Source organism: Salvelinus fontinalis, chromosome 35, assembly GCF_029448725.1.
Source record: "Salvelinus fontinalis isolate EN_2023a chromosome 35, ASM2944872v1, whole genome shotgun sequence".
NCBI classification, from domain to species: Eukaryota; Metazoa; Chordata; class Actinopteri; order Salmoniformes; family Salmonidae; genus Salvelinus; species Salvelinus fontinalis.
The window spans coordinates 4,172,116-4,198,900 of NC_074699.1; the positions used below are offsets into that span (position 1 = coordinate 4,172,116).

Genomic DNA, 26,785 nt, shown 5'->3' on the forward strand with positions numbered 1-26,785 from the left:
GAAACAATTGTTGTCCATCACCAATGACAAGCCACCGGGGTCTGACCATCCGGATGGAAGGTTATTGGGTATAATAGCGGACGATATTGCCACTGCTATTTGCCACATCTTTAATTTAAACCTACTAGAGAGCGTGTGCCCTCAGGCCGGGAGGGAAAATAAAGTCATTCCACTACCCAAGAATAGTAAAGCCCCCTTTACTGGCTCAAAAAGCTGACCGATCAGTCTGTTACCAACCCTTAGTACACTTCTGGAAAATAATTGCTTTTGACCAGATACAATGCTATTTTACAGTAAACAAATTGACAACAGACCTTCAGCACGCTAATATGGAAGAAGGACATTCAACAAGCATAGCACTTACACAAATGACTGATGATTGGCTGAGAGAAATTGATGATAAAATGATTGTGGGGGCTGTCTTGTTAGACTTCAGTGCAGCTTTTGACGTTATCGATCAGTCTGCTGCTGGAAAAACGTATGTGTTATGGCTTTGCACCCCCTGTTATAATGTGGATAAAGAGCTACTTGTCTAACAGAACACAGAGGGTGTTCTTTAATGGAATCCTCTCAAACATAATCCAGGCAGAAGCAGGAATTCCCCAGGGCAGCTGTTTGAAAACCTTGCTTTTTTTCAATCTTTACTAACGACATGCCACTGTATGTCTATACATGAGGATGACTCAACACTACACACGCGAACTTCTACAGTGACCTGAAATTACTACAACACTTAACAAAGAGCTGCAGTTAATTTTGGAATGGGTAGCAAGGAATAAGTTAGTACTAAATATTTCCAAAACGAAAAGCATTGTATTTGGGACAAATCAATCACTAAACCCTAAACCACAGTTTAAGTCAGAAGTGTACATGCACTTAAGTTGGAGTAATTAAAACTTGTTTTTAACCACTCCACAAATTTCTTGTTAACAAACTATAGTTTTGGCATAACACAAGTCATTTTCCCAACAATTGTTGATGTCACTTATAATTCACTGTATCACAATTCCAGTGGGTCAGAAGTTTACATACACTAAGTTGACTGCCTTTAAACAGCTTGGAAAATTCCAGAAAATGATGTCATGACTTTAGAAGCTTCTGATAGGCTAATTGACCTCATTTGAGTCAATTGGAGGTGTACCTGTAGATGTATTTCAAGGCCAACCTTCAAACTCAGTGCCTCTTTTCTTGACATCATGGGAAAAATGTTATAAATCAGCCAAGAAAATTTTGTAGACCTCCACAAGTCTGGTTCATCCTTTGGAGCAATTTCCAAACGCCTGAAGGTACCACGTTCATCTGTACAAACAATAATGCGCAAGTATAAACACCATGGGACCACGCAGCTGTCATACCACTTAGGAAGGAGACGGTTCTGTCTCCTAGAGATGAACGTACTTTGGTGCGAAAAGTGCTAATCAATCCCAGAACAACAGCTAAGGACCTTGTGAAGATGCTGAAGGTAACAGTTACAAAAGTGTCTATATCCACAGTAAAACGAGTCCTATATCGACATAAGCTGAAAGGCTGCTCAGCAAGGAAGAAGCTACTGCTCCAAAACCGCCATAATAAAAGCCAGACTACGGTTTAGAACTGCACATGGGGCCAGAGATCGTACTTTTTGGAGAAATGTCCTCTGGTCTGATGAAACAAATATATAACTGTTTGGCCATAATGCCCATTGTTATGTTTGGAGGAAATAGGGGGAGACTTGCAAGCTGAAGAACACCATCCCAACCGTGAAGCATGGGGGTGGCAGCATCATGTTGTGGGGGTGCTTTGCTGCAGGAGGGACTGGTGCACTTCACAAAATAAATGGCATCATGAGGAAAGAAAATTATGGGGATATATTGAAGCAACATCTCAAGACATCAGTCAGGAAGTTAAAGCTTGGTCGTAAATGGGTCTTCCAAATGGACAATGACCCCAAGCATACATCCAAAGTTGTGGCAAAATGGCTTAAGGACAACAAAGTCAAGGCACTGGAGTGGCCATCACAAAGCCCTTACCTCAATCCTATAGAAAATTTGTGGGCAGAACTGAAAAAGCATGTGTGAGCAAAGAGGCCTACAAACCTGACTCAGTTACACCAGCTCTGTCAGGAGGTGGTGTGGGAAGCTTGTGGAAGGCTGCCTGAAACTTTTGACTGAAGTTAAACAATTTAAAGGCAATGCTACCAAATACTAACTGAGTGTATGTACACTTCTGACCCGCTGGGAATGTAATGAAAGAAATAAAAGCTGAATTAAGTAATTATCTCTGCTATTATTCTGACATTTCACATTCCTAACATAAAGTGGTGATCCTAAATGACCTAAGGCGGAATTTTTACTTGGATTAAATGTCAGGAATTGTGAAAAACTGAGTTTAAATGTATTTGGCTAAGGTGTATGTAAACTTCCGACTTCAACTGTACATCTCGTAATGAATAATGTGGAAATTGAGCAAGTTGAGGTGACGAAACTGTTTGGAGTAACGCTGGACTGTAAACTGTCATGGTCAAAACATATTGAAACAACAGTAGCTTAGATGGAGAGAAGTCTGTCCATAATAAAGCGCTACTCTGCCTTCTTAACAACACTATCAACAAGGCAGGTCCTACAGGGCCTGGTTTTGTCGCACCTGGGCTCCTGTTCAGTCGTGTGGTCAAGTGCCACAAAGAGGGACTTGGGAAAATTGCAGTTGGCTCAGAACAGGGCAGCACAGCTGGTCCTTAAAAGTACACGGAGAGCTAACATTAATGATATGCATGTCAATCTCTCATGGCAGAGAGATTGACTTCATCATTACTTGTTTTTGTAAGCGGTGTTGACATGCTGAAGGTACCGAGCTGTCTGTTTTAAAATACTAGCACACAGCTCGGACACCTTGCATACCCAACAAGACATGCCACCAGAAGTCTCTTCACAGTCTCCAAGTCCAGAACAGACTATGGGAGGCGCACAGTACTACATAGAGCCATAACTACATGGAACTCTATTCCACATCAGGTAACTGATGCAAGCACCAGAATCAGATTTAAAAAGCAGGTAAAAATACACCTTATGGAACAGCGGGGACTGTGAAGAGACACACACAAAGGCACAGACACATGCATACACACACATGATAACATACACGAAATACACATGCATACACACACACATGATAACATACACTCTATACACACACGTACACATGGATTTCTGCGTTGTAGATAGGTGGTAGTGGTGTGTGGGCCTGAGGGCACACACTTAGTGTGTTGTGACTTCTGTAATGATTGTTATGTTTTTAAAATTGTATAACTGCCTTCATTTTGCCCGGATCCCAGGAAGAGAACTGTAGAGTAGCTAATGGAGATCCATAATCAACACAACAACAAAAATACACCACACTCATTACAGGTAAACATTTTTACAAATTAATTTACACACACCCTCATCAGCTTCCTGCAGCTTATGTACTTTTAATTACAAAAAGCTTGCGCTTGGGCACCAAGACATAATAGTTTGGATAGATTAACGCAAATGCGTTTGGTAATTAGCGTTGCCTTGTTAATTTAAATGACACGGGCGTATTTATGAGCGCATATGAAATCCTATTAATAATTAATTAAAAACAGCTGGAGGCATGTTGGTGTAGCTGTCTTTACCAGGCAGCACATTAACACAGAACAGAAGTATGACTTAATTATGTTTCCTTCCCTCTTTTGTTTTTTCGTTTTCATGCTCATTTGTTTTTAATGTGGAGCGATATTATTAGCTAAATCGTTTGTTGGCTTTTGTTTGACGCTTAATGTTTTTGCCTCAAAGCTTCCTATTTCTTTTGAGGTGTCCTTATATTCTATTGTGTTTCAGTTTCAATATATTTTGAAGAGCATCTGGTTATAATTGATTCATGTCATTTGAGGTCTACCCATCCTATACACCGTCCATAGGTGGACCGTCTGTATTGTACCCAGGTCTGTGTGGTGGTTCCAGGTTATTTGGCGGACAGCTCACTTTGATATGATGACACTTAGATCAGCAATGTCCTTTTTATGCAAATGAAGCAGTGCTGTTTCCCCCATTGCCTTGAACACAAGAAAGGGATGTGCAGTTGATACAAACTTATCACTTCTCTCTCTCAATCGTTTAATGTGTTGATAAATGCTGTAATGGAGTTACTATTGTCAAGTGTTTTTACATAATTGTCAGGCAAGAGAAAGAGGTTTTAAGAAATGTAGTATACAAGCTAATGGTATTTTTTTTTTATTAACACACATTTTCACTAAGTGCTCAAAATGCTCTATATCTGAAGAAAAGAAAACGAACACACACACACAAACTATTACAAGGAATTCATTCTCCGTCTTCCACCATTCCCATGTTCCCCAGCCCTTTTCCTTTCGGCCCGAAGTTCTTGGCGTAGCAAACTGCAAAGACAGAGGGAAGAAACCAACTAAGAAATAATGAAACACCGAAAGATACAGTACTGAGTTCCTGGTGACTAAGAGTCATTGAGTTTCTAGCAATGGAGGCTCCTCGGAGTAGGAAGGGGAGGACCATCATCCTCAGTGAATTTCATAAAAATTAAGATAGTGAAACGTTTAAAAAAGTTATAATTTTTAGATAAAACTAAATATATACACATCACTAAATAATTTATTAAAACACATTGTTTTGCAATGAAGGTCTGCAGTAGCCTCAACAACACTCTGTAGGGTAGCGCCATGGTGTAGCCGGAGGACAGCTAGTTTCCGTCCTCCTCTGGGTACATTGACTTTAATACAAAACCTAGGAAGCTCATGGTTCTCATCCCCTTCTATGGACTTACCCAGTGATTATGACAACTTCCGGAGGACGTCCTCCAACCTATCTTCCAGCATAAACTGACTTTTTGTCCACCCAGTCAAAGGATCAGAGAATGAATCTAGTACTGAAAGCATAAGCTACAGCTAGCTAGCACTGCAGTGCATAAAATGTGAGTAGTTGATTCAAAGAGAGAAAAAGTGCACTGTAGTGTATGATTATAGCGGGTTTATTAACGTATTAGTTCTAGTAGATATGTTGACTATGACATTAATATGGTGACAACGATGTTGACTGTGTGTAGTGATTAGCGGTTATCATATGGAGAAAGTTTTTTTGCCTGTTCACTGATGTGTTGTGCACTAAAGTCCACAAGCGAAGGGAAAAGGTGAGAGGAGGAGAGCTCGTAGATATGAGAAGGAATTACAACGAGCAAAGTGATCATGCTGTTTGTATGTGGCTGCTATGAAAGTGAACTGTGTTTGCGTTAGATCAGGGGTGTATTCATTCCACCGATTCTGTAAGCATACCTGAATTTGTCCAAAAGAAACTTGTTTGCAACTGTTGGTCTAATGATTACACCCTAGATCAGCTAGATGCAGGCAAGAGTGTGCAAGACGGTATTGAGTGTGTCAATGTCTGCCACCTTGATTACTCAAATTTCTCTTGACCTGTGCACCTACGTTGTAAACATTTTCATTCATAGGCTAGGTTTTAGCAACCGTATGATGGGTATAAGTAAAATTTGAGCATCATGTACTAGCCTAAACATATCGATGTTACATTGAGCTGGGTGAATGGAATATGAAGGACAGTCATCCAACATGCTGTAATAGAAATAAGCCATGCTCATTAAAATAAATATGGCCATGCTCTCACTCCCTCATCTTAGCCACTACATTCTACTGAAGCCTGACTATCATTGATCAAAGGGAGCTCTGTATGGCAGGCTAGCTGTGTGGTCTTTACAGCACGTAAATGGGGGGAGCTTGTTTGGTCCTGTGTGTATGTACCTTTACAGTAGAGTTCCCCATCCTTGTCTGTCACTGTGGTAGACTCCAGGCTCTTTCCACACAGCAAACAGCGGAAGCAGGTTTTATGCCAAGGCTGCAACAAGAAACACATACACCCCATCTATCAGAGTTAGGTGATCGTTGTATTGTTGTGGTCGAAAGGGTGCAAGCAATGCTTATATAGAGGAATTTTACCTTTCCTGCCCCCATGATCTTCTCTGCTGCGTAGACAGCCTTCGAACATCTTTGGCAGCGATCTGAATTTCCAAACCTATGCGCAAACTTACTGGAGTTGGAGTTTGTGGATGTGGGGCGAGGCTTTGAGCTTCATAAAGAGGAAAGAATAAATGACAATAAATATCCAAAGAGACACAAACGAACATCCCTATTTACAATTAAAATGTTTCCTTGGTAACATTTAGAAGTCTGGGAAGCTTTTTATGAAAGCTGTGTTCGTGTGTCTCTTTTGATACTGAAAATATGACTGATGTATGTTTTCATTGATGTTTAACTGCAGCAGTGTCTTGGACAACTCTGTGTTTTTAAGTAAGTCGCCTATTCAACGTTAGTTATGTCAAGTCCTTAAATTGGTTGTTCAGATGTGAAAGAGAGAGGGGTAGAGGTGGGGGGTGTGGGAGTCAGAGAGAATAACAAGAGCGACTTACTCTTGAGATTGCAGGTCCAGGTTCTGTCCAGGGGGGTCTGAACTTAGGGCTCCAGCTCCCTGGCCGTACCCGTAGCCTTTTGGCCCATACTTCTTGCCGTAGCAGGACTTGCAATAGATCTCTGACTCATGCGCTGCGACTGTTGTACTGTCCAGTCCTTTCCTGCAGGCCACTGGGGTGAAGAGCAAACCAAACCAACACATTGACTCACTGTCCATACTTAACCACAGTTTACAGGAGAAAGAATGTTGTGGCCATGACAGCTATGGATGAACTTTTGTCAGGTTGGACAGCAAAAACATTTATGTATTCTGTTCCTTTATTTTAATAACAAAATATATTTTTTCATGCCCGTACACCTATTAAGCGACTATATCAGGCTGTGGATAATGGCGTTATTCATATTACTAGGCTGCAGAAGCCTGTACCTGGGGTCTAGCAGTGGTCCCACCCAAGTCAATTAACACACCCCTTTCAGCTGTCCCTGGTCAGGGTCTATTTCTGAAGACTACAGTCTGGAGGGGTTGTGTAGGACCAGTGGTGCAAAGTACTTTAGTAAAAAATACTTTAAAGTACTACTTGAGTAGTTTTTAGGGGGATCTTTACTTTACTATTTATAATTTTGACAACTTTTACTGTTCCTTGACACCCACAAGTACTCGTTACATTTGAATGCTTAGCAGGACAGGAAAATAGTCCAATTCACGCACATCAACAGAACATCCCTGGTCTTCCCTACTGCCTCTGATCTGGCGTACTCACTAAACACACATGATTAATTCGCAAATGATGTTGCAATGTTTGAGTGTGCCTCTAGCTATTATTATATTTTTTAATAAATAAAAATAAAAATGTTGCTGTCTGGTTTGCTTAATACAAGGAATTTGAAAGGATTAATAGTTTTAGCAATTACATTTACTTTTGATACTTAAGTATATTTTAAACCAAATACTTTTAGACTTTTACTCAGGTAGAATTTTAAAGGGTGACTTTTACTTGAGTCATTTTCTATTACGGTATCTTTACTTTTACTCAAGTATGACAATTGGGTACTTTTTCCACCACTGTGTAGGGCAGAGGCTTGTAGTGGACAAACAGACTCTCCCATTTGCCAGCCCCAGCAGATGGAGAAGCAGATCCCTCCTCAATTGCAGATAATTACAAAGGCCTTTTAGTGCTCCCAGTGGTGCTATCTACCTATTGGCAGCCCCCAGTTCAAAGCCCAGCCCCAGCCATTCATGGGTAATTAGGTGAGATTGAAACGCATTACTTGAGATGGGCATTTTAGGTGGTCCATTTTGTGTTCCCTGATAGGCTCTCCACCTCTCCCCTCTCTTTTCTGCTACCGTCATCGCTAAGATAGAACCTGCATTAACTAAGAGGCTCTCTGTGTAAGAGGTATCCGGATTCAGGGCTCAAATCGTAGGATAAAAAGTCATCATAAATACACCACAACACTGATAGACTGGCTGGCTACAATTACTGTTGCCCACAGAGTGAAGGGTTTGCTGGTTGTTTGGTTGACCAGGCAGAATTAAACAGACGACCTCAAAGCCAAACAAAAGAAGAGGATTGTTGTTTGTGCTAATAAAGGGTGGGACAGGGCTAGTCTTCTGAACTGGAATACGATGCTTTTCTTCAATGGCCACTGTAGAACTGTAAACAGAAGCCAGCTTGTCCAAATCTTCTCAACTTATTTGTGTTCCTGTGTTTCCTATCATTTAAAATGGCCAATTTGGGTGCAACCAATTAGCTTAATTTCTCTGAGATAAAATACAATTTCAACATAACGTTTCAGGGATGCCAATATTTCCTGTTTCTAACTACAGAAGCAATTTTAGAACAATGTGAGATGGTAGGTGTCATGGGTTGCTGAAATGACATGGAACGACTCTTTAAGCAGATCCTGGTTTTATGAATGTGTAATGAGAGTTTATTACCGGTCTTGGTGTCATCAGTTTGTCTTCTCTGTCAGTCTAGGCCTACATGGCGTGTGACTGAGGATAACTCACTGCAGATGAAGCAGGTCTTGTGGAAGCTCCTCCCGTTGCATTGGATCTCCTCAGCGTGGTACACAGTCTTTTCACAGGCCGCACACTTGGCCCCGCCGCCCCAGTTTGGCATCCTTGTCTCGGGGTGAGAGTCTGCATCGAGAGGGGTGTTAGATGGAGGAATAGACGGTTGCAGATTGAATCTACTCTGGGGTGGCCTCAAGACCATCAGTGTATTTCTGACTTATCATGACATAGTGTTCAATAAATAAACATGTGTGAAGATGTTGAGGGGTGGACGTGCTGTCAATCTACTCAGGACTAGTAAAGCCATAAAGCACTAATTTGGTTAAAAAAATTCTTTCTCCCAAAATATAGATATTTTTTAAATATTATTTTAATACTGATTTATCAGGGGGTGCTGCAGCACCCTCAGCAGCCCTAATTCCCGCGGTTATGCATTCATTGCAATAGGTTCAGACTACATTATATATATATTTTTAAAAACATAAATGTCTACATTTGGATTCTCTTTGATGATACCCATCATAGTATAGTGACAGCGATGTTGTCAAGCCTGTTCTTCTAGCAGAGATAAGGTATCTCAGCCAGTCCCGACTCTCCTCTATTGTCACCCATTCATTTCAGAGGTAGTCCGTCACCTCATAGGGCTGGTATGTGGTGATAAGACTCCAGGAATAGAGCCCGTTAGGATCATGGAAGAACATATTTCAGTATCCACCCTGGACCGTTTGAAGCAGCTGGGTCACCAACACTTACCTCACATGGAAATTTCCAACATCCAGTGAGTCGTGATGGATGAATTCAAATCATGTTTATGCAATTCAACTTAATTAGAGATAGCTTGATCAAGTTCAACATCACTTGATGTGATTGGACACTGGCCAGTATATGATATCGGTTTTACTGTAAATACAACCGGTCCCAGTCAATTAAATTTCTATTCCACGTTGGATCAAAGTAATTTCATTGAAATGACGTGGAAACAACATTGATTCAACCGTGAGCGGTTACATTTATCAATATCAAACATATCACTCACAAATCATAAATATTTGACTACTATACCTGCACAAGTCTGGATGTATCTGTGTCAATCTCTTCCCCCCCAGTTCAGTCTCAAATCTGAGTGCGACCGCCCCAACACCACCGAGGGGAGTCCTTAAATACAACCCATCTCACGCTCATCACCCAGTTTAATGGTGACGCTCAAATGAAAACATCCTCCTAAAATAACTTGACAAACACTCGAGACCTACAGTAGCCCCCGACCCCACCTCTAACACAGGCCACAAAGACCCCTGGCCCTAAGCTGGGCCCTGGAGATTTCACCATTTGTCCTGGTCTTACACAAGCATGATTGATAGAGATTTCCCGAAACTTCTGGGTGACATTAGCCAAGCGGAATTAATTATGTGTCTGGCTGATGGTAACTGGAATAGCACATGATTTTAGAGGGGTGTCTACACAGAACGAAATAGATCTATACGGGTTTGTGTTTTTAATTGGTTGGAATTGAAAGCATGTACTGTATTTACCGGTGGATATGAAACCACCTTTGTCATATTCATACTCTACTCTAGACTAATGCTATAGGACACCAACATATCGTTGACCATGTATTCATCAACCGAGGGAGACAGTAAAGAATACATGAACAGAACAGAGATCGGTTTAAAAATATTATGTTTATTTACCATTTTATATACAAGGACATCTGAGCTGAATTTAATGCTTAAAGTCCATTCCTTATACATTAAGATCCAATTTCAATCACGTGATTTGCCTAAGGTAGGAAGCCATCGCATACATTCACCCCTTACAGTTGAATCACATACAATTCAGATTTTTAAAGGTAACAGTTAACATGTACAACGTGCAAAATTGTAATCTTACCAATTTTACACATACAAAAACAGTTATTCTACAATAGTTTTCAAAAAGAAAATTCTCTTTCAGTCATTAAAGTTCTGCTGTCACATATTAATGTCATCCCGGTGAACTGAGGTTAAGTTGTTCTTCTTTATGGCACGTTGATGATGTAATGGGACTTCAATACAACTTCTCTTTGAGAAATGTTGAAATACTCAGCCAGCATATTAGATTTTTGGCAAACAACCCTTCAAAAACCTAAATAAGACAGACTGTTTCACTATTTTGTATTTAGACACAGAATACACCCCTCACCAGTTTAATACCTACAGGTGATCCCTAATCATAAATCCATACATAAACCAGTATCAAAAGTATGCTGTAGTATTATAGTATTACACAGTAATATCCGGCATATTGTGTCTCAAAGCCCCAGGGTTTAGAGTATTTACCATGGCTGGTCTCTCCATCAGAGTTATATTTGGAGCTGGCTGTGCTGACGGTGACACGCAGCTGTTTCTGTATGGACTTTCCACATACGTTGTCTTTCCCCCTGTAGAAATGGAATAAACCAGGGCTTCCGAAACTCGCTCCCCCAAAGGGTGTGCGTTTTGCTTTTTGTCCTAGCACTAACACAGCTGATTCAAATAATCAACTAATCATCAAGCTTTGATCATTGGAATCAGCTGTGTAGTGCAAAAACCAAAACGCTTTGGGGTCCTGAGGACCGAGTTTGGGAAACGCTGGAATAACCCACGGACTAGTTTTGGAATAAATCATTTGGAGACATCACATACCCTAAAACATAAAAATCACCCAACCTACAGTACGCCTTAAACATATGACAGTCAGACCATAGAAAACCATGCAGACATGCACAGACACACACATTGAAGGGCTGGTGCACACACACACACACACACACACACACACACACAGGTTGTGTAGCAGCATAGTCTTTAGGTGTCCTCAGTGGTGACTTCCAGCTTCCTCTGAGGGATGTAAACGGTTTTAGCGCCCGCCGGCGCCGTGTGTCCGTGGCTGGTGGTTACCACGGTAGCCAGCGGGGAGAGGGAGACAGGGGTGTGGAAGAAACTGTGCTGGGTGAGGGCTGTCCCTTTGGGCGTGGTCACCTGAAAAGGAGGAGAGATAGACAACGACAGAAGATAGCAGAGAAGTTAGTTAGCAATCAACATCACACCTCATTTATATAATCAGTGAGGCTACTTACACAAGCACTGTACCAGCAGCACACCATTATCAATTAGGGAGGGGTTTGACTGACTGTTTGTATGTATGTGTGTTAAGCTTATTGGGGTTTGAGGCTGTGTGTGTATGTATGTATGCTGTATGTGTGACCCAGCATTTGTGTTGATGTATGTATGTATGTATGCATCTCACCTGCTGTAGGCTGATTAGCGTGAGTGGTTGCCCGCCTGGGCCGGTCATCTGGTGTTGGACTGACACGGGGGACATGGGCTTAACGAACACCATGCCGCCCCTCTGATGCAGGCCCAGGTGGGGAGGCAGGGGCACGGAGCTGAGGTGCTCCGGGGTTTGGGCAGTGCCAGGGCTGCAAGCGGGTACAGAGCCAGGCCCAGGGATGAGGCCCAGGTTCTGCAGGGTAAAGTTGAGGATGGCAGGGCTGGGGCTGTGGAAGCGGTGCCCCGGGGTAGAGAAGGGCGAGGCGGGGGGAGGCCTGTGGAGGGAGAGGCTGGTGGGGGTGAACTCCTGGATCGGGGGTGGTCTAGAGCCTGGGAAGGAGAGAGAGGGGAAGACATGTTAATTACAGTCATAAGATACAGATTTCCAATTTAAGTCATCTGATACAGTATGCTTTACTCAAAGACGTAGTTCAAATTTGCGTTAGCGTGTGTACTGACTACAAATAAATGTTAAAAAGGTGTATATACCTGCAGTGGGTGTGTGGTAGATGTTGTAGGTGGGTGTGGTGGCTTTGCTGCTCTCGGTGTTGTGGATGTCTGTGTAGCTGAAGAGGGACTGCTGGGAGATAGGGATCAGGTAGCCAGTGGGGATCAGAGTCTGGAACACACACAGAGAGACATTAATACAGCATTATGGATGTAGCGATTCTCCGATATGCATCGGTCCCAGATTCAAATGCTTAAGAATAAAAGTGCGTCGGGTACGCAGACCGCAGACCGATCCCAATGTAGCATGCATTGGTCGGAAAAATCGAATCAAACGTTACGAATCACTGGTTCATCATTTTTGGGGGTTCTTTCTACCTTCTGAAAATCTCTCTTCTTTTTTGTGTTGAACTGCATGTGAGTCATTGATCGACAAGTCGTTTTGCATGCCAAACAACTCCAGGCAATATCAGTAGCCTAGTCAAACGTGCTTCACGTGCTGGGTCACTTGCAAATCTGTGTGGCACCTTCGGCATTGAAATACTAAAACTGGCTTGCGTGATATTAAGATTGTGACAACCTAGGTGATTTGCTAGGTTATTGTTATCTGTGCACTGTTGAAAATAGTGTTTTACTGGAATTAAAGTAACCTACCAGAGACAACTCTCAACTGGCTATACCTGCTGAAAGGGGCTTACAATAGATTTAAATTAGGATTATTCAGGTTCACCCTCAGCAATAGTTTTGGTAGATTTGCTTTTAACAATCAGTATGCCAAACATTAGGAACACCTTCCAAATAGAGAGTTGCACCTCCCCCATTTTGTCCTCATAACAGCCTCAATTCGTCAGGGCATGTACTTTCAACAATGTGTCGAAAGCGTTCCACATGGATGCTGGCCCATGTTGACTCCAATGCATTCTTGATACACACGGGAAACTGTTGAGCTTGAAAAACCCAGCAGCGTTGCAGTTCTTGACACAAAATCGGTGCGCCTGGCACCTACTACCACACCCCGTTCAAAGGCCCTTAAATCTTTTGTCTTTCTCATTCACCCTCTGAGTGGCACACATACACAATCCATGTCTCAAGTACTAAAAATCCTTCTTTAACCCGTCTCCTCCCGTTCATCTACAGTGATTGAAGTGGATTTAACAAGTGACATAATTAAGGGATCATAGCTTGCACCTGATCAGTCTGTCATGGAAAGAGCAGGTGTCCTTATTGTTTCACATACTATGGGCATTTTGTTTTTTTATATATACACAGGGTAAGATTGCTAATTTCAGAAAGAGGACAGCAATCACATTTATTTTTATTTTTTTAACCTTAAGTAAAGCATATGGTATCAGATGACTTAAACTCAATTCAAAATCTGTATCTTATGACTGTAATTAACATGTCTTCCCTCTCTCCTTCCCAGGCTCTAGACCTCCCCTGATCCAGGAGTTCACCCCCACCAGCCTCTCCCTCCACAGGCCTCCCCCTTCTCTGCCCAGGGGAACCGCTTCCACAGTCCTGCCCAAAGCGAGAGAAGATCCCCCCGTAAAAAATGTACAAACCATTCGATTTTGAGATGGGGGTGAAATACATTCCAAAGTTGTGAAATATATTCAATATATTCCCAACTGTGAAGAACAGCATCATGTTGTGGGGTTGTTTTGCTGAAGGAGGGACTGGTGCACTTTCACAAAATAGATGGCATCATGAGGGGAAATTATGTGGATATATTGAAGCAACATCTCAAGACATCAGTCAGGAAGTTAAAGCTTGGTCACAAATGGGTCTTCAATGACCCCAAGCATACTTCCAAAGTTGTGGCAAAATGGCTTAAGGACAACAATGTCAAAGTATTGGAGTGGCCATCACAAAGCCCTGACCTCAATCCTAGGGCTGGGCGATATGGCAAATAAATTATCACGATATCTATATATTTTTTTCATTTGATAACGATAATTATCATGATATTAAATCAAATAATGTTTAAAAGGTGCATATCTGCTTCAAACTCAAGAATGCCTGAACAAACCGCGGTTAGAGCGTTGGGCCAGTAACCGAAAGGTTGCTAGATCGAATCCCTGAGCTGACAAGGTAAAAATCTGTCATTCTACCCCTGAACAAGGCAGTTAACCCACTGTTCCCCGATAGGCCGTCATTGTAAATAAGAATTTGTTCTTAACTGACTTGCCTAGTTAAATAAATGTTAATTCCCCCCCCCCCCCTTTTTTTAAATGTGAGCTAAACAAAATATACTTGAAGGAAAATTGTTCCATGTTTGCGGCCAGGGAGCACGTACCTGGGGTCAATGAAATTGATAAGCCTCTTGAAACCTTCCATTTTGACTGTGCTAATTCGTAGCATGTCCTTAGCACTGCATAATAGCATTTGTGATGTCTGTCTTTTCGATGTTTGCTTGTAGGGCATTAACGCTGTCAGTGTTGACTGCTTCGGGCAAACATCCCTAGATTGGCTGGTGCTTGAGGGGCGTTCATCAATACCGTGGCGCAAACTCAAACTTCCTGCATGTTCCAAAGAGTGATTTTGCCTCAGATGTTGAAAAAGGTTTGTCGTATTACCAGACTTCGTAGCCACCTGTCTACGGCACAATTTGCACCGAACATTGCTCTGCTCTTTGTCAAACTTCAAAAATCCATACCACTTCCGAATTACTGAAACAGTTTAACCCTTTTTATCAATAATGTTTTCGTTGGAAGCTGCTCCTTCTCCATGGCTATCACTGCCACTGTTTTCGCCTACATCACTCATTTTTCGTGGTTAATAGTAGCTACTCCATCACTCGAGGTGCTACGTGGTTTTTAGTGGGCGTATACCTTTCCACGTGCATATTGTCACTTCTCCGCACGTTCCTGCTGCGTCACAGAGGTGAAATGGACTGCTGTACCTAATTCTTCTATATCGACATTATTGAAAATGAATCTAAGCGTTTTATATCGTTATTGAGGGAAGTAATTACCTCGATAGTTATTGATATTGATTTATCGCCCAGCCCTACTCAATCCCATAGAAAATTTGTGGGCGGAACTGAAAAATTGTGTGCGAGCGAGGAGGCCTACAAACCTGACTCAGTTCACCAGCTCTGTCAGGAGGAATGAGCCAAAATTCACCCAACTTATTGTGGGAAGCTTGTGGAAGGCTACCCAAAACATTTGACCCAAGTTAAACAATTTAAAGGCAATGCTACCAAATACTAATTGAGTGTATGTAAACTTCTGACCCACTGGGAATGTGATGAAAGAAATAATTCTCTCTATTATTCTGACATTTCACATTCTTAAAATAAAGTGGTGATCATAACTGACCTAAGACAGGGAATTCTTACTAGGATTGAATGTCAGGAATTGTGAAAAACTGAGTTTAAATGTATTTGGCCAAGGTGTATGTAAACTTCCGACTTCAACTGTATCCATCTCAATTACCTTGTACCCCTGCACATTGATCTGGTACCGGTACCCTCTGTATAGCGCCATTCTTGTGTATTTTATTTCTCGTTTTAAACTTTGCATCGTTGGGAAGGGCTCGTAAGCAAGCATTTCACGTAAAATCCACACCTGTTGTATTCGGCGCAGGTGACACGTTTTATATTAATGTGTTTATGCAACAAATGGTTGTGCATCGATTCGTTCTCTAATCAAACCAAATTGCACAGAATCGTTTTAAACTAAAATGTATCGTTCCTGCGTTGTTTTGGAGCCCATGTATCTGGATACCCATCGAATCTTCTTGAAAGGGAAAGATGCACATCCGTACACATCATCCAAAGACACTATACACACACAGCATCTAAAGCCAAGTGTTTTCTGTTAATACCAGTATCGGTCTTTTAGCTATGTGTGTGTGTGTTATTTTACTTTGTGTATATGTCTTGTGTGTTTACCTCTGTGTGTAGGTGTTGGGGGGTCAGTGGAACAGCTCTGACCGGCGTGAGCCCTGCCTCGCTGTCTGAGGTCGCAACCTTCTCCTCCTTCTCCAGGAAGGTCTCCAGGTTCTGCTCCAGTGTCTGATTGGTTGCGGCGGCCACTGAGCTCCCAGGTGTGTTGACAAACTCGGGGTCCAAGTGGAGGGCTCGGGGCGAGGGACGGTTGGAGAGGAGTCCCCCGCGACGCGCCTTCAGACGAGCCTGGAGGATCTCACACAGCTTAGGAGACGTGTCCTGGAGGAGAGGAAGAAAGAGAGGTGGATTAGCTTCGTATGACCGTTGCTATTACTATTTAACAGGCTTCTTTATTTGTATGACATTGCCAAAGTTCTCTGCTAGTGTCATGTCACCTCACATTCTGGTCAAAGTAGGCACAACTGAGCTGCGTAGAGACAGAGGTAGCATGTAAAGAACAGGTCTTACCCTGGTGCTGGGGTCAATCCTCTTGGCCTTGGAGGGGCTTTCCTCGGAGGGTCTCGCTGAACACACACGTTTTAGTGCTGAGGGGCTGCTGGTTGGCAGGTTGTTCGTAGCAGGCGAGTGGCCGTGCACTGTGACATCACTCGGGCTCCGCCCCGTCTTATCCTCGAAGGTCATGGAGCGCACAGCGAGGCTGGTTGGCTGAGGCCTAGTTTGGGGGTGTGGCCTGAAGGAGGAGTGGTGCATGTAGAGGGCGTAGGGTCCGCCTCCCTGGAGTTGGGGCAGCAGCACAGGGATGAGAGGTGAACACTGGGCAGGGTGGAAGGACATTGCCCCAGTAGGTTGGGGGGTGAACTGTGCCTGTGGGGTGAGGTGGACAGTGCTGGCACGGGGTTCTGTGGGTGTTAATACTGGCAGCTGGGGAGCTCCTGGCTTTTTAGCAGCTTTCTGTTCATGATCTGGCACTGCCTCACTCACAGTAACTGCAGGCTTAGGTGTCCTGTCAACAACCCTGGAACGAGACAAGACTCATTGTAACATCTGACGGTCTGAGTTGATGTTAACAAGGAAATGTAGAACATTTCTGGTTTATGTAGAAGACTAAAGGATACGATACGGCAATGAGAATCAGGCAGCACTTACTCGTTTGATTGCTGGTCAAGCTGGATTTTACAGATTGCCGCTAGTTGAGCCATTTTGGAGGGAAAGAACTCGCTCCTCGAGGAATCATCTGAAAAGAAAAACAGAAGCTAATCTAGACACCCAACTCTCACTTAAAAACATATGAATACTACATCTCCCAGACTCTAATGTCTAGATATCTCCCAGGACTTACTCTTGACAGGGCTGGTGGGGGCTGAGTTGATCTTGCGCCGGTCTTCCTGGATGCTCTTGGCCAGTTTGATGAGGGAGGGGTGACGGGTGAAGCTGCGTTTGCTCCCCGGAGAGGAGAAGAGATTTTTGGCACAGTTGTCTACGGAGGTACGAGACTCAAGTGTCCTCTTGGCAGTGGCTGTAGTGGCAGTGGTCTCTATGTTTGAATTGAAACACAAGACAAGATTTAGTCTGGTAAACTGGGAAAGGCAGGTTGGACAGCATTACAGGTTAAATGGTAACATAGGTTTGGACTTAAAGCTCATATAAACCACTAAGTTGAATAGCAAAGGTTCAGCATAGCTTCAATGGCACAAGCCTTGTGATAGTGTTATTATGTATGGTAACCCCTTCAAGTGAAGTATTATTGGGAAGACGGTGTGTTCTGATAAGTACTTACCCTTCACACTGGGGAAGTCCTCAGGGCCGGTCCATTCAAAGGCTGGCTTCCTCCCTCTTTCCTCTGTCACATGGACCTTCTCTATCAGCTTCAGGCTCCGCAGCACGTTGGCTATGTCATACAGCCTACGGACCTTAGCTGCAGACACACACATTCAAACAGACTCATTATCACCAGATAATGACCGTACGGTCTTAACACACTTGGTTGGAGCATTTCGGTGTGCAGAATCGTACTTATTGCGCCAACTACACACTCAACTTTTACAACAAAGCTTGTGTATCCTAGCTAGAAATGTGCTGAAAGAACACAGGATGTGCCAGAGGCGTGAACGACTGCTTTGCCCATATGGACTCAACACTCACTCTTAAACTTGCTCTTGTCCTGATCAGCCACCTGGTCCTCTCCAATGAGGATCCTGGCAGCCACCTCCAAACTGACCACCCGAGGCGTGGACACCAGGAACAACATGACAAACTTCTGGCTCATCACCCTCAGAGACTTGTCCTTCCTGCTGTTCACCGAGGCTGGAGAGAACACGGGAATAATAGCGTAGTTATTACATAGCCAAGACCATGGTCACTCAGTTCAGCCCACTAAAATAAGAAATATCTTATTTTCTAAGCCTTGCAGTACAGGATCAATCAATTGCATGCTACATATTACGAACGATTGTATTAAAAGCTCTTAATCAAAGGAGGTTCATCCTGGCCTCTGACCTGCTTTAAACTCCACCCCAGGAAGCTCCACGAAGAACATCTCCTTCTGGCCCTGTTCTCCTCCCTCCACTTCCCCCACCTCCTCGTTCTCCTTCTCGTCGCCGTCCGAGTCAAACTCCTTTTCCAGGCTGCGCTGGCGGATCTGCTGCATCTGTTGCCCGTAGCGGTGCTCCTCGCCCACCTGCCGCAACTTGGCCAGGGTCTGTGGCAGGTTAGCGCGCCCGTGCCATGTGTAGCGATTCTTTGCTAGCCGGCTGACAATGTGCAGGCTCTCCAGCACATTCATGATGTCATAGATGCGCCTGCGCTCCACATCTGTTCGGACAGAGAAGAGAAAATGCGAGTTGAATAAACAGGAGTAAAGTGGTCTTGTTTGTATACGGCCTGTCTATAGTTTGTAACTGCTTATTTACAGCATCAGCATATAGGCCTAAGCTTAGGGGAATACATGCTGTATTTATTGCATTCTTCAAAAAACTCAATTTGAAAATGTAAGGGTAATATAGCCGGACTATTATGAGAAAAAATGGAATGGGAATAAAGACAGTGGAGAGAGAGAGAAGTAAAAGAGGACGTACTAAGCTCTGTGGCAACATCATCCAGACTGATGTCGTTGTTGAGTGCAGGGTTGGGGTAATCGGGGTAGCGGGCAAGGAACTTGTGACAGAGCAAACCCAGACTCTTCTCTTTTCTGCTGATCTGTTTCTCCCCTTCCTCTCCAAGCTCAGGGTCCTATGGGTGAAAAGGAATTAGATCAAACAGGCAATCAATACATTTCTAAGGTCTTAGCTGCAGACTCATTTGTGTGTGTAAGTGGGTATGTATTATTTTACCATGGCATCCCTTCCCTCGGGGTCCATACACAGCTCTTTCTCTCTGTTCCTGATCTCAGGGCTGGCAGCACTGATCAGCATTTTCAAATTGGAGGTCGGAGTCCAAGGCTCACCAGCCCCAGTTTCCTTTCCTTTAGTTGGGGTCAAAAGGGGTCCCATGTTGGATTGAATCTCTGTTAGCACAGTGCCTTGGGTGGATACTTCCCTTGGTGTTGTTGTCAGTGCTTGTGGCTCTGCAAAGACATTACCCTATTGGACAAAGTAATTAAATAGCAGAGTATTTAAGGATGACTGGATGTCATGGTTAGAGTTAGTTATGTAACAGTTAGTCAAATGCCCTTGAACATACCTTAAACAGAATCTGCTATACAGCATATGAACTACTATATAAACACTAAGATAGTAAACTGGATTTAAAAAAACAACAGAAACATGCAAGTTAGCTAGAAATTACTAACCTTGTGGTTAAAGGTGGTGGTTTGTGTTTTATGGTTCAGAGTCTGTGACTCGGGTAAAGTGCTCGACATTTTCCACCTAAATTTCAATCAAAACACAGGATGTAAGACTGATATTCGCTAACAAAAAAAGCAGTGTCTAATTGGTCAATAACAGTTAACATTAGCAAGCTGATCAATGTATTTGATTCACTTAAATGTAAGTTTCACAAAATGTTCTAGGTTTAGTTCCCGTTTCTTAACCGCATTAGATTTATTCGGCGTTACCATACTAATGATATAGCTAGCAGCTACGCCTCTAATTCAATCACATTTACCAAATAATACCGTGCCTCTTGGTTGATAACCTATATGAATCTTAAAAATCGAATCGAAATATCACAGTTAATGCTTGGCGGTAAATGACATACACTCTATCGAATGAGCAAGCGAAACGGCTTCAACGACACGCCTATTTGCGACAAGCAACCAGTTAGAATGAAGCGGGAGATGACCTCAAGGAAATTCGGACCGTCCCGCGCAGGTAAATGTTTTTTAAAATCTTGGCGCGGAAGGTCCAGACACATTCCAATGACACAACCCGGAACATTGAAATGTGAAACGCACGGATAACTTGTGATATTTGACATAACTTATAGTGCACGAAAGCAAGTCCGCATGAATAAACGAGTGTATTTGTTTTTGTTAGAAGTTAATAAAGGCTGGCAGAACAAAATTGTATCGCTTTCCAACTAGTTTGTTAGCCAGCTAATGAGCTATTGCGCGCGCGGGTTAATGTCACCGCCGCGCCGGTTTCTAATCAGCTGGCTCGCTAGTTATCGTTACGTCTTCCAAAAACAACCACTTTTCGCTAGCTACCAGTCACAAATACGCGCCTTAATACTTCACATGAGGTGTATTAAATATGATAGAAGCTACAAATGCACATTCATTTACATGAGATCCCATGCAATGTGGATAGCAATAGCTAGCTGACCAGTAAGGCGCGGGTTAACTCGATCACTAGACTCCAACAAATGGTGTAAAGTACAGTAGCTAGCTAGCTAAAGGTTGTGAATAAGATCTGACTGACAATCAGTCCCATAAAGAGAAATGAAGACCACAAATATGTAGTTACTTACCCTATAGCACAGGTTACATTTGTGCACCTCTCAAATTCTTGTTTGCATCCCCTTGAAAAGTTAAGCAGCTAAAGGCGATGTATGCTGGCTGACAAAACAATCCTAATATCTGGAAACATTTAGAAATGTTGTAAATGTCCCCATGCAATTTCGGAACCAGGCGGTAAGCTAATTCACACTAAAGGTATAAAACGAGACAAAATGACTTTTGTCCTGTAGTTATACCCAAGTGAGTAAAATACGTTTATTTCTGGACCATTTCATTTGTCCCGCCTAGTTTCACGCATACAGCACACTCAGCACTTTCGCCACCGGATAGAGCCAACTACCTCCGTGTGCAACTACTCACAGGCGGAGTGCCTGATCCCACGAGTTTACATAAACGCTGCATGGATATCTTTGCAGAAAAAAACTCAATTACATTTTGTGCAATATTTTGCAAACATTAAATGTGGCTACGTTATTTTCCTCTAATTTTGGCGAAGAAGAAAAAACGAATATACAGCAGAGGTGGCTGTTGGGAGGAGCTATTGCAGGACAGGCTCATTATAATAGCTGGACATATTCTAGAACGGAGTCAAACACCTCAGACATATGGAAACCATATGTTTGACTCCGTTCAATGGTTTCCATTCCAGCCATTATAATGAGTCTGTCCTTCTATGGCTGCTGCCACCAACCTCCTCTGATATAAAGTACCAACAGTAAACTTAAATAAAAGTACCACAGTTTCTAGTAACATATCGGTGTAGCCATTCTGTAAAATCTTACCATATCATGCAAACATGAAATACATGCATACTAGCAGACGGTAACATGCTGTTTCAATTTGTTGGAGATAAAAATGAATGAAATACAAGTAAAAGTATATCATACATATATCTCCATAAAATACTACAATTTATTTCAACAATAATTGAACGATTAATTGGGATTGGTGTTTTATTTTGTGCGTTGACTCAGAGAATTTGCACAGATTTGCTTTAGGCATGAGACATTCGATACAATGTCGCTAGATGGCACCAACATCATTCTTTCTGTAAGTATCCATGGAAACAGATGGCGCAGGGGAGCTGGTGGAGAAAACGCTGGGCACGTTGGGCGCACTAGTCAGTGACGTGATGTTATCGATTGAGGAGAGAGTGGGACCTTGCTGAGGAAAGCGAAGCATGCACTGGCTGTTCAAGAAGGAAAGGGAAAGAAGGGAAGGTAACGTTAGCGAGCGATGTGCTGTAGGGAGCATTTCGTCCTTGAAGGGAAACATTACATTCGTTGCTGCTGCTGCTGCTGCTGATGTGTTGGGTGAGTAGCTACTTCCCACCCTTTACTTAAATTCACTCTATTTTTTTTAAATGATTTTAAGTTAGGTTACGTCTATTTCAAAAGCTTTCCATAGTTTATATTCCACCTTTAATTTTGGTGAGTGACCCCATATCAGAGTAAAGGGAATGCAGCACTTGCCGTAGCGGAATATCTGCAGGGTGATATACCATCATCCATATTGCCTCTTGCATGTTTATTATTTGGAAATGTATGTGCAAAAATTGTTGAGGGTTTCCTTTGCATAACTGATTTAGCTAGAATCGTTAGTTTAATACACTATGTAACTATTGCATGCGGCTCATGCTACGCCCAATGCACCTGCCTAATACAACTCTCGCTGTTGGTTTTCATGAAGCTCCAGCCCGAGAAGCTGCCATTTCATCCTGAAATTCTGAAAACTCATGCGTTATGTTTATTTTTCTATAACATTCTCAGGTAGCCAGCCTACACCTCAAGTTAGTAGCCTACTAGCCTTATTTGAGTTCTTGTCAGCAATTTATGCAGTTATATTCAATGTAGTATACGTATATATTCATATCATTGACACTTTATTGTCTGAGATTATTGTGTATTCTTCAAAGCCAATTACAACTTTAAGCAGTAATTTATTGCATGTAGCCCATACATTTGCAAGTAACATAAGATGGAAAACTTTGATGGGGTGAGGGCCACAAAAACATCTGAACTAATCACAAGTGTCCACAGTGGCTCGCAGGTCTGTGTACCCACATCCATACCTACACATGCAGAGAGAAAAAACGTTTTTGTGAATTTCCTGCAATTCTACACATTTTACAATGGGGTGTAGAGAAAATGTCGCTGTTTTAAAGCAAGCTTTCTGCAATTCTACACATTTTGCCATGGGGCTGAGAGAAGATTTAGCCATTTTACAACTAATTTCATACAATTCTACTAATCTTGCCAATTCAACCATGATTACTACACATTTACATAGCTGGCTACACTAATTTACCAATCCATTTTTTTTGCTGACATGCTAATTGAGTGACTGTTAGTGATGGACATAAAAATAACCATATTTTGAAATGGTACATTGTGTATTCTACTATTCTGAGACCCCGACTGAGTTCCTAAATATTGTTGCATGCTGTTGTCTAATTGGTAGCTTGGTTAAACATATATTTTTTTACCCATCCAGTTGTGCAAAGGGAATAGTTTGGTGCCTATCACAGGTTAATCCAGCAGACTTTACAGGGCTCTTGATTTTACAATGGAGGAATGTTGGCCCTGTGGGAATAGGGAGCCATGATCATATCCAGGGAGAAGATTAGAGGTTTTCACTCTGGGTGAAAGCTTGAGGAGAGAGGGCCACCATGGTTGTGGAGCTCCGGATCTCAGGACCCCTGCCTATCCCCTGATGCCCAGTCTGGGTCAGCCTCAGTGGGCTAAAAACTGCAGCTGAGAGCCATGGAGTGACAACATAACTCACTGAGCTAGCTCCACCCCTCCACCCTCCAACTCACTGAGCTAGCTTCTCCCACAAAGATTTTGGACCAATAGTGATTTTGGATGAAAGAGTGGGGGGTTTGAATGACTTTGGAATAAGCAATTTTCTTTGTTTCTTGGAGAGGATATTTGATTGGATATTTTTTAACAAAGAAGGGACTGTTGGATATTGTAGAAGGGAGAGAATGGAATCAGGAGCAGAGGCATCCCCGCAGCAGCACCAGAGGAGGAAACCTGTGATGCACGGCCTGGAAGACCAGAAAAGGGTGAGTGACCAAACCTCTCTTTCCTCCCAATCTCCCATTCAGATCTCTGCTAATTGTCTATACCTTTGACTTGAGCTCAGAGGAAGTCATGAGAAAATCTCTGAGAAGAAATACAAAAAAATCAGTAGGTGCATTGTTAGGTAGAAACCATGAAGAAATTGTGATTTTGAGTCTGAACATCTTATGAAAGTTTAGATGTTTGTATCCTAGAATGTTGCTTGTATCCTGATCCTGCAAAGGAAAAATGATACAGCATCCAATGCTAGTGATGGGGGGGAAATCATTACAGTTACATATAGCGATATTATTTTTGACGATATAGTATCGTTTTGACAATATCGTATTTTTCCTTCATAACCTGTTCTCCAATTTGTTTTCAGCACTTTTATTTCCATTACTGATCGTTATCTCAAGGCTCTCATTTCTGCAGCAGACATATGGTGAGCAATATGTTTGGACCATGGAATAGCAATAAAATCACAGTATTGAATCGGAATACTACAGTGCCTTCGGAAAGTATTCATACCCCTTGACTTTTTGAATTTAAAATTATTAAATTTAAAAAATAAATGTGTCAATGGCCTACACACAATAACCCATAATATCAATGTGGAATTGTGTTTTTAGAATTTCTTACAAATGAATAAGCTGAAATGTCAGTATTCAACCCCTTTATTATAGCCAGCCTAAATACGTTCAGGAGTAAAAATGTGCTTAACAAGTCACATAATAAATTGCATGGACTCACTCTGTGTGCAATAATAGTGTTTAAATTGAAATGTCTATGACTACAGTACCAGTCAAAAGTTTGGACACACATACTCATTTCAGGGTTTTTCTTTATTTTTTACTATTTTCTACATTGTAGAATAATAGTGAAGACATCAAAACTACGAAATAACACATGGAATCATGTAGTAACCAAAAAAGTGTTAAACAAATCAAAATATATTTTATATTTGAGATTCTTTAAAATAGCCATCCTTTGTCTTGATTACAGCTTTGCACACTTTTGGCACTTTTGATGGAGGGCTGCATCAGATGACCTGGCCTCTACAATCATCTGACCTCAACCCAATTAAGATGGTTTGGGATGAGTTGGACCGCAGAGTGAAGGAAAAGCAGCTAATAAGTGCTCAGCATATGTGGGATTCCTTCAAGACTGTTGGAAAAGCATTCCATGTGAAGCTGGTTGAGAGAATGCCAATGCCAATATAAAATATATTTTGATTTGTTTAACACTTCTTTGGTTACTACATGATTCCATATGTGTTATTTCATAGTTTTGATGTCTTCATGATTATTCTACAATGTAGAACATGGTAAAAATAAAGAAAAACCCTTGAATGAGTAGGTGTGTCCAAACTTTGGACTGGTACGTCATATCTGTACCCCACACATACACTTATCTGTAAGGTCCCTCAGTCGAGCAGTGAATTTCAAACACAGATTCACTGCTCGACTGAGGGACACTATACACACTATACAAGTTTTATGTTTGGGGCTAATCCAATACAACATCACTTTCCATATTTTCACGCATAGTGGTGGCTGCCTCATGTTATGGGTATGCTTGTAATTGTTAAGAACTGGGGAGTTTTTCAGGATAAAAAAACAAACTAAATGGAGCTAAATGGAGCAGAATTCTAGAGGAAAACCTGGTTCAGTCTGCTTTTCACCAGACACTGGGAGATGAATTCACCTTTCAGCAGGATCATAACCTACAACACAAGGCCAAATATACTCTGGAGTTGCTTATCAAGGAGACAGTGAATGTTCCTGAGTGGCCAAGTTACAGTTTTGACTTAAATCTCCTTGAAAATGTATGGCAAGACCTGAAAATGGTTGTCTAGCAATGATCAACAACCAATTTGACAGAGGTTGAAGAATTTTGAAAAGAATATTGGGCAAATGTTGCACAATCCAGGTGTGGAAAGCTCTAAGAGACTTACCCAGAAAGACTCACAGTTGTAATCGCTTCCAATGGTGATTCTAACATGTATTGACTCAGGGGGTTGAATACTTTTCTAATTACGATGTATTAGTGTTTTTATTTGATTAATTCTTTACAAATGTTAGATTTTTCTTCCACTTTGAGCATTTTTACAAATCAATTTTAATCCCACTTTGTAACACAACAAAATGTGGAAAAAGTCAAGGGGTCTGAATACTTTCTGAAGGCACTGTAAGTATGATGGTCATATCATATCGTGAGGTCCCTGGCAATTCCCAGCCCTATCTAATGACATATCAATCTGAGATTTATCTTACGTGACTATACTTAGACAAGGTTAGAGTCTTTCCGGCGGCACCCCCACCCCTAAGTGCTGTGATTTATGATTGGCTGTCGCAGCGGATGTCCCATACCATCTGGGCCAATGGTGGCATCAGCTGTAGCTGGGGCTTAATTGACTTGTGTATTGATGCGTGTGTGCCTTTTTATGGCTGCTTGGAAATGCATGTGGGCACCACCAACATCAGAAAAAAATTACATTAGACATTCGTGGCTTTATAACTGCCCCCCATGTTTAATAAGAGTAACTTGTATTGTGATAGCTACGAGGATATTAGTATGCATGCGTGTGTGAGTGCGTGCGTGCGTGTGTTTTGTGTGCATTTTGAGGTAGAAGTGAAGAGGGAGGGATGCATATCCTCCATCTGTTTGGTCCTCTGACAGAGGGTGATGGTGATGGGGGGTAGGACTCACTGGGGTATAGAGCTGGTAAGAATCTCCATCTACCATGTAGTTGAGCGTGGGACCTGGACAAA

At 42.2% G+C, this 26,785-nt stretch overlaps 2 protein-coding genes across 2 annotated transcripts; both read right to left on the reverse strand.

The window, feature by feature from the left end:
* Positions 1 to 4,210: 4,210 nt before the first annotated feature.
* Positions 4,211 to 9,626, reverse strand: csrp3 (cysteine and glycine-rich protein 3 (cardiac LIM protein)). Its single transcript, XM_055900332.1, has 6 exons — positions 9,528 to 9,626; positions 8,460 to 8,591; positions 6,448 to 6,619; positions 5,978 to 6,107; positions 5,783 to 5,876; positions 4,211 to 4,393 (listed from the first exon to the last, which is right to left on the reverse strand). The coding sequence occupies exons 2-6, from the start codon at positions 8,569 to 8,571 to the stop codon at positions 4,320 to 4,322; spliced, it is 582 nt and encodes a 193-aa protein (XP_055756307.1). The 5' UTR covers positions 8,572 to 8,591; positions 9,528 to 9,626; the 3' UTR covers positions 4,211 to 4,319.
* A 509-nt stretch (positions 9,627 to 10,135) lies between these two features.
* Positions 10,136 to 21,384, reverse strand: e2f8 (E2F transcription factor 8). The gene is made up of 14 exons (XM_055899108.1): positions 20,961 to 21,384; positions 19,843 to 19,918; positions 19,385 to 19,633; positions 19,130 to 19,283; positions 18,552 to 18,866; positions 18,198 to 18,359; positions 17,833 to 17,970; positions 17,395 to 17,589; positions 17,202 to 17,289; positions 16,563 to 17,070; positions 16,098 to 16,373; positions 12,245 to 12,374; positions 11,733 to 12,085; positions 10,136 to 11,464 (listed from the first exon to the last, which is right to left on the reverse strand). Exons 2-14 carry the CDS (start codon positions 19,909 to 19,911, stop codon positions 11,291 to 11,293), a joined length of 2,811 nt encoding a protein of 936 aa, XP_055755083.1. The 5' UTR covers positions 19,912 to 19,918; positions 20,961 to 21,384; the 3' UTR covers positions 10,136 to 11,290.
* Between the last annotated feature and the right edge of the window lie 5,401 nt (positions 21,385 to 26,785).